The 8,762-nt window shown below is 44.4% G+C and overlaps 1 protein-coding gene across 1 annotated transcript; it reads left to right on the top strand.

Moving 5' to 3' along the window:
- Positions 1–4,694: 4,694 nt before the first annotated feature.
- T265_15038 (hypothetical protein) lies at positions 4,695–7,976 on the top strand (the record flags this gene model as incomplete). The annotated part of the gene is made up of 3 exons (XM_009176323.1): positions 4,695–4,816; positions 6,544–6,717; positions 7,702–7,976. 3 exons carry the CDS (start codon positions 4,701–4,703, stop codon positions 7,895–7,897), a joined length of 486 nt encoding a protein of 161 aa, XP_009174587.1.
- Between the last annotated feature and the right edge of the window lie 786 nt (positions 7,977–8,762).

Raw genomic sequence — 8,762 nt, 5'->3', positions numbered from 1 at the left:
CTTCCATGTTTGGTTTCCCTAGTGTTCTCTCGTCACGTGTCGTTTGCTGTGTGATGCTTTTTTATTTGGCAGGAGGTATTTGTTTGTTTGTTTCGCTTGAAGGAATGGCTTGGCTTCTTATATTTCTCAAATCACATCTGTTGATTACGTAGGTTATCATGAATCGGTGCCATGCAGCTGAGCTCGAATAATAACCCAAAAATGATATAATATATCACGATGGCCCACTCAAATATAATTATTGAGGATTCGATAAATGTTGCACTCATTCATCCTATCTTCCAACTTTTTAACCATCATTCCTTATGTCAGTTGCGATATTCGAACAGGTGGTGTGTATGTGTCACCGTCTAGGTCAAGTCAAATTCAGCTTGAAAAGCCCTGGATGTAGTCCGATCGGGAATTGGAAGTATTTAGGAGAAGACCAATTATGTGACGGTTCGATGGCATAGGTTACTCAAGTTGTTATGTTTTCTCTGATAGGAAACCGGCTATTCGGCAAGTGAATAATTTTGTACAGTTCTGAGAATGCGTTTCTTCGAAACGGATCTCAGTGAAACAGGTAGTCCATAGGGCCGTGGTTCCAACGAACCCAGAGTGTTTACTGTATAAGGGAGTACTGTTCCACGCAGGCGATTTTTCATTCTGAAAACATTACTTGGTTTGTGACGAACCATTACTGAGGTATGGCGGTTTTGTCGCTTGGCTGGATGCTGCGGTGCCTTTATCTGTCTGAATCAAACCCGTATACCAGCTTGATGCTGTTCAGGTCACTTCATTCTTTAGACTGCATTAGACCATCATCTATGTTGGGCGTTTGTGGTCTCATAGGAGCAGTACGGTTGAAGTTTTAGGTTGTGAACAGCATTGGTTTCTTTGGAACCTAATACAACAATACCGAACTAAGTAAACGCCTTTAAGTGGCTCGGCAGCCCAGTGCTGTATTTGGTAGCTTAGTGATTTTGAGAATGCTGGGAACCTACGGAGAAGTCTTTGTTGAGAAGTTAGGAAAGTGGTCGGTAGATTTATTGATGGACAACGTTCCGCTTATGATGCAAGTAACTTGGTTACAGGCGTTTCTCAGCTGACCTCGTGTTCTGACGGTGCCAAGTGAAAACGACCGTCTGGCTAGACTCTAGGTAAACTGAAAAAGCCATTCGATATAAGGTGTCTGGAGCACACTATTATCCCTACATGATCGTTTGGTCACCGGTCACATCTATCGCTTCAGCCTGAATAGCTTTCTCAGCGGCCAAGTCATTCCTCAAACAAGGGGGTTTGCTCAAACACTTAGCATTCCACTGATATCCCACAATGCGCATATAGACTCAGCCTTGATCTTCAGACCGTTGTCTCACCCGCCGACTTCCATACGCCCAACTCTAAAGTAACAGATGAAACCTACTCGGAGTTAGCAATACAAGGATAAACATATACGTGAGGTCGAACAACTGCTTTGCACAGCACACAACACCTAGCCGGCGGAACTTACCAATGCTAACAATGGCACCATTACGTCAATAATGAATTGGAGTAATACTGTAAATGTTAGGTATCTAATATCAATACTAAATATCACACTAAATATCGATACTAAACTATCTGGAACAAATTAATTGGTACCGGCTGTATCCAAAACGTACACTCAAACCACAGCTGTACGGACTGCCTAAATTCCACAGTTCATGTAAAACCGAAAATGAAAGGTATGGGTTCTACACCGCAGGAGCTGGCTAAATTCTTAGCGTGCATGGTGAAACCATCGACGGGGAATTCGTACAACTGCCAAATTTCGCGGTATTCCCCTGTGGAGGTAACCAAGAGGTTGTTACAACAACGGATACAACTCTTACGGATGAGATAGTTGACAACACTAAGGTGTGTCCGAACCCCGTCCATTTCTCATTTGCCAGTTGTTAACTGGCGATACGACCTCTAATATCTCCAATATTTATGTAGAGGATATTGAACGGAAAGCCTAGACCTGGTATCGCTGTGAGCCACGGGTTATTTGACGTTAGATTGACAGCGTCTCGATCTGTGCGGACACCCTGCCTCACGTGGCATCAGATGATGCGTCGAGTTGAGTTATGTTTGCGGCTAAAGGGAATCTGTCATCGAGTCTCCAGAAAGTAATAATAGTTCAGCTGTAGCACCATTTCGGTGCCTAACTGTCATACCACCCGAAGGAAGCACCAGTGCTGAGATATTACCGGATTGCCCAAGCCTAAATAGAAGCAGTCCATTACAGTACTTGTGTCCTGTATCCTTGTTCTGGACAGACAACATGCACCAACGCAGTGGGACTCCACCGTATGAGTAAGGGCCATCTGTTATCCTGCTTGCTTCGGTGTGCGAACATTAATGGAAGCTATGTAGACCGGCTTTCGGGGTTTAAAAACAGATTTCGAAGTATTTAAGGTTGCAACTAAGTGTGAACAAAGCAGTCAGTCCTAGTGCTGGGATCTGCGGAGTGAGTATTCAAATTTGGGTGGGGTGGGGTTAAGATGTTTTAGGTGGAAGTATAAGAAGGGAGGCGTCAGCGGTAGCATTTTTTTCTTTTACCCGCCCTGCTGTATGCAGTAAGTAAGGCGACCCGACTAATGAAACCACGCGACGGCCGATGTGGCATGAGAGTATTGTAAATTGTGAATGTAATCGTTGTACGTGGGTCTGCCTAAATTCCACAGTTCATGTAAAACCGAAAATGAAAGGTATAGGTTCTACACCGCAGGAGCTGGCTAAATTCTTAGCGTGCATGGTGAAACCATCGACGGGGAATTCGTACAACTGCCAAATTTCGCGGTATTCCCCTGTGGAGGTAACCAAGAGGTTGTTACAACAACGGATACAACTCTTACGGATGAGATAGTTGACAACACTAAGGTGTGTCCGAACCCCGTCCATTTCTCATTTGCCAGTTGTTAACTGGCGATACGACCTCTAATATCTCCAATATTTATGTAGAGGATATTGAACGGAAAGCCTAGACCTGGTATCGCTGTGAGCCACGGGTTATTTGACGTTAGATTGACAGCGTCTCGATCTGTGCGGACACCCTGCCTCACGTGGCATCAGATGATGCGTCGAGTTGAGTTATGTTTGCGGCTAAAGGGAATCTGTCATCGAGTCTCCAGAAAGTAATAATAGTTCAGCTGTAGCACCATTTCGGTGCCTAACTGTCATACCACCCGAAGGAAGCACCAGTGCTGAGATATTACCGGATTGCCCAAGCCTAAATAGAAGCAGTCCATTACAGTACTTGTGTCCTGTATCCTTGTTCTGGACAGACAACATGCACCAACGCAGTGGGACTCCACCGTATGAGTAAGGGCCATCTGTTATCCTGCTTGCTTCGGTGTGCGAACATTAATGGAAGCTATGTAGACCGGCTTTCGGGGTTTAAAAACAGATTTCGAAGTATTTAAGGTTGCAACTAAGTGTGAACAAAGCAGTCAGTCCTAGTGCTGGGATCTGCGGAGTGAGTATTCAAATTTGGGTGGGGTGGGGTTAAGATGTTTTAGGTGGAAGTATAAGAAGGGAGGCGTCAGCGGTAGCATTTTTTTCTTTTACCCGCCCTGCTGTATGCAGTAAGTAAGGCGACCCGACTAATGAAACCACGCGACGGCCGATGTGGCATGAGAGTATTGTAAATTGTGAATGTAATCGTTGTACGTGGGTTGGGATACCGCCAGGGCGCCCACACTTAGACAGGAAGACGCATAGGTTCCTCGACCAAATCATTTGGCTCCAAAGCCTAACCGCAAGGCATCGGTGTTTGTCAGGGGATTCAAGTCCATAATAATTTTTGTAGAACCAGTCGCCCCGCATGTTCCATCTCCCAATCTATGAGGCCAGGAGACTGTTGCTCAGACCTCTAACCATTGAACAACTTTGGTATTAGAGACTGGGTATCGCACGGTACCCCTTTTATGACTCAGTGGGTCACGGAGATACACAGGCCGTCATGCTGCTACTGCATCAAGGCGGACAGTTCTGTCCGTCATTTGAGCATTTTCTACAACTTAGGTCTAAAGGAAGAAAATCATAGCATGTTCGTTGCCAGAAATTCGGTTAAGTATGGAGATGTCTAACCGCATGGGGTTCATCGGATGGATGTGAATGCGACCGGCCATGTGGCACTTCGGCTGACATTTACTGATTTTTTATATAAGGACTACAGCTTTTTTGAAGAATCTAATTTTTGGCCAATTATTGGCTTGATTAACTGGTTTGCTTGTGAATATCGACGTTGCTAGTAATCGATCCTTTCTGAGGAGCCGGAACAACCTATTGTCCTGTAGCCAGGTCATTTACTGGTCAACAAATTTGCTAACGAGACAGTTGGTTAGTCCGAGCCCTGTATTTCAACTGAAAGATCACTCAAGTAGGGAAGTGCTGCTTGGTTACCGCTGAATTACCATATTGCCGCTTCGTGAATTCCGGCTTGGGGTCATTCACTGGGTATGAGCATGTCGTGAACTAGCCTTTTGCGACTTGATTGGTGTCACATCCTGACTGGAGTGTTCAGTTGTCGCTCGTCAACTGGATTCGATTTTCGCCTCCGTGTCCGCCGTCTGTTGCAAAGTTTGTCCACTGTTGTTATTTGAAGTTGCTTGCCTTAACCATATTTGTGTTATAGCGGGAAAACCGGGTTTTTGTTTTGGATTTCGTTAAACTCATTTTCTTTCTTTGAAGGAATGACCTGGCTGAGAACGTTGTTAGCAGTCTCCAAGTGTTTTGGAGCATGGAGCAGCTCCACACTGGTAACTCGCCAGATTGGTCCCACATGCTCTTGTAGTCACTCAGATAAACGGTAAGTGAAGGGTTTGACTTTGACTGGACAATGTTGCCAGTTCCCAATCCATTCTAAGTTGGTAAAATTGTGCTCCATTAGGTTGGTCTGTCCCGGAGAACAGCGAACTATCATGTCGATTAAATTAAAATATAATCGTGTGTGTCTATTGAGCGCAAAGTGAGCCTAATTCTACTCCATAAACTATTCACTGTTCCTATCCCGATTTCTTTTTATGACATTTTACAGAACCCTTCCCTCATACACCCACTTCAGGGTGATCAATCTTACTCGTTAAATCGGTTTCAACTGCTTTCACTCAATTTGAGGCACTAGAACTGATAGGCGATATCTGTTGTGATACGTTAAACTTCCCTCCACTCTTGTCAAATGCAGACTCAAATTTCAGTTTATTTACGATGAGACCTAGGAACCGCATGTCGTACATCTGCAGGTTAAGGGTGCAAAATTGTTCGGCTGTAACACCCCTTCGGTGCATAGCTTTAATGCCACCCGAACGAAGTACGAGGGCTGAGGTTGCCCAAACCTAGACAGGAGAGATGCAGAGATCAGTAGGTCAGTAGGTTCGCACCCTGACCACTGAGATATGTCGAGCTCAAGAATGTAAAATAAAATCCAATATATGTTGGATAATACATCTATCTGGTCTGATGGCTTGCGAACTACCTGCATTTTCAGTCGTGTATCAGAGTAATTCGTGCTTTCCCAATCCAGACTGTACAACCCTTTATGTGGAATACGCCACAGGAAAAATTCACATACTCTAACGCCCTCGACGAAAATGTTAAAGTCTTATTTTGTCTTTCAGAAAGTAACAAATTCATTGATGCTGCCATCAGAATAGCTCTGTGATACCCATTGCGTCGCCTAATCTAGAAAGTAGCACAGGTGATAAGAGGCATTCTACTTTCACGCTGGTGGTGGGTTCATTCTCATAGGTCTCTTCGTCATAAACTCGAATTCGTGTATTCATTGACGAATAATATCCTTTGGTGAGGAAAGCTGGTTCGGTCAGTGAACTGTCAGCGGTCAGAATGGTCCATAATGACTTGTGATAGGTGTAGTCAAACGCAGCGCGATAGGCAATGAAGCACACAATGTTTGACGTTTGGAACTTGGTTGAATGCACCGTAATGTGAATATTTTATCCACGGAAGTCATCATGATTTGGTCATGTTAGAATATCTCATGTTTCCAAGAGGCGTGCGAGAGTGATTTTCCAACAATTTTCGTCTATCGTTATGTTACTTCTCGTGGATATTTAGTATGAAGTCGAGATGCCTTAGTCAGTTCTATGCAGCCATTGTGGAGCAGATTGACTTTCTAATTGGCAGTTGAATATAGCTCTCAAGTGGACCGTCGAAACGTGTGTAACGCGTTCGGCCTTCACTGGGGCTCAACAAAGACCAGCAGCCTCACACATGGTGCAGTTGTAGACGCAAAAATTGAGATAAATCCATGATAGGTTGACTCGTTGGCTAATTTAAAGGGCATCAGGATATGGGTCGTGACGGTTAGTACGTGGGACTATCAATTGCATTGCTGCTTTTTAAAGAACCCCAATTTTATTAACCTGTCCTGTCCATGACGCCTTCGTTTCACCTGAATGCTATTAGATACAACCACTAATGACAGACACATACACGCATTTCACTTCTTTTGTTTTGCTTAGATTGTTTCGAATGAATTGGGGTGTCGTTTAATGACTATTTGAATCCTTTTCACAGAGTTGTTTCCCTAATTCTGCCGTCTCGAGGTTTTCGAAGCAGAGAAGTGAAAAAATATTACGCTGAAGATGGGACCTTCAATCCTCCAGTTCAAGATGTCATCGATCGTTTCAAGCGACTTCGATGGGGAGCGTTCGTACATGCCCGATCGGGTCGGAGCAAACATCTTTATCGGTAAGTGACGAAATGAACGTTTTAAATTACATTAGTACTAACGGGGACTCAACTGCGTCTCTCTTCTGTAATATTCTTCAACCGTATGTGCTCTACAAAGAAGTATCTAAACATCGTACACCGTATGCGATGCATTCTTGCGTCACAGAGTATGGTTTGTTACTCGTGGCAATTTTATGCGAAGTTGACCTCTTAACAGTAAACGGTACACAGCTTGTCAGTTCTGCTGGTTTCTGTCCTTTTTGTGACCTGTCATGACCTGAATGACTGACATCCGATTCGGATCAGCCAGTCAACAGTAGTAACACCAGCGGAAGGAGGGCCACGGACAGTTTGGGCGAAGCTGAATGTGATACAGCATGCACTCAACCCTTCACTGACGATGTCACGTCGATTGGTGATGAAACTTTGCAATCCCAGCGGAAGGAGGGCCACGGACAGTTTGGGCGAAGCTGAATGTGATACAGCATGCACTCAACCCTTCACTGACGATGTCACGTCGATTGGTGATGAAACGTTTGCAATCCAACTGCCAAACTCGGCGAACAGACCAACAACCAAACAGCACGCCCGAACTACCTACGTTCTACAACATTGCTGGTAGCATGCAATCTATCGGCATAAATGTAGGCCCCAAGGACTAGCATGGGTAGGCGAAGGTGCTGTTCCCTCTTCCTGGTCCCTGTGCCCTAAAAAAGATGGCCGAAGAATGGATATCGGCACCGGTCACTTGATATCCTCGAGGTACCGGCGTCGTCTGTCAAGTCCGTAATACCTCACGTCCGCTAGTGTAGCACCGGACGAATGTTTTCGGGAGCTAACCATCAACTCACCGTCAACTCACCATCTGGTATATTTTCCTTTTGATAATCTTAATCAAAGGATTGGTATTAGGACTTGAATTTAAATTAGCCATTCTTGTCTCCTTTGGTCAGATATTTTTTTCGTTTCGGAGTTCCCACTCTCTTCCTGCTTCACTTTTAGGCGCTCCGATACGATGCGCGACAAACTACAGGAACACATCCTAACCAATCGTGCAACATCTTTTCTACTGAACAATATGCTCAATTATCAGTGGCGTGCGCCCAGATACTATCCCGAGGACATTTATGAACCTTATCATAGACGAACCGGCGTTCCTTGGGATTATGCTCAGAGAAAACCAAAGTTCTTCCCCTAGTTAGATTGGTTTCAAGTACACGCTTGTAGAACTATCTTTTACTTCTCATGATTACGGCCACCAATGCCCGATATCTCATGCTTGTAGGAATTCCGCACATGTAGATTTTTGATTCGTTTTATTAGAACACACCAACCGAGTAACTATCTGGTTTACGCAGCAGCACAACGTAAGTGGAACTATGAACACTAGATAGACCAAGTTCTATGTGAATGACTGCTCACTGCTGAGGATGGTGCCTACGTGGGAAGAGTAGGTTATACCACTTTACTGACAAATGCTGAGCTCATTATCCCTGTTCTCATTGACCCTTCTTAGGAGGGGTTTCCCAGCTGAAGAATGCAGCCGAGTTCAAGTATCTGTCGCAACATGGTTATGCATCCGGCAACGTGTGTTTTATACATTTTGATGCTGTAAGCCAAGTCTTATATAGTGTAACCTCCAAATAAGAACCTCCTAAAGTAACGATGGGGGTTCCCCGGCATGCACGATATGGCGTGAAATTCCCCACTCCTCATAAATATTAAAAAAAGCTCGATTTTCCCTAGTATTCCATCATCAGGAGGCTACAGTGGTAAACAGTTGCTTGTCTTTTTGGAATTTCATTTCTATTGGTCGTGGTAACCGTTGGTAACGTCCACTGGTGCTTCACGGTTTTACTTCAGCGGCAGTTATCTCTTCAATTTTCACACAAAAAACGCTGTTGCGACTCGCGTTAGCAGTGATCGACAGGCTTTACCCAAGTTGCTGATGGGTGATATCCTGGACTAGTATATCACATCTACTCTCTCTTGTTTCAACACTCGTTTAGCTGCTTATCTGTCTTATCCATCTATCTATAAATCTACCATTTATCTACTTATCT

Source organism: Opisthorchis viverrini, assembly GCF_000715545.1.
Source record: "Opisthorchis viverrini unplaced genomic scaffold opera_v5_324, whole genome shotgun sequence".
NCBI lineage: Eukaryota > Metazoa > Platyhelminthes > Trematoda > Opisthorchiida > Opisthorchiidae > Opisthorchis > Opisthorchis viverrini.
This window is presented reverse-complemented; position numbering and strand designations above follow the sequence as displayed.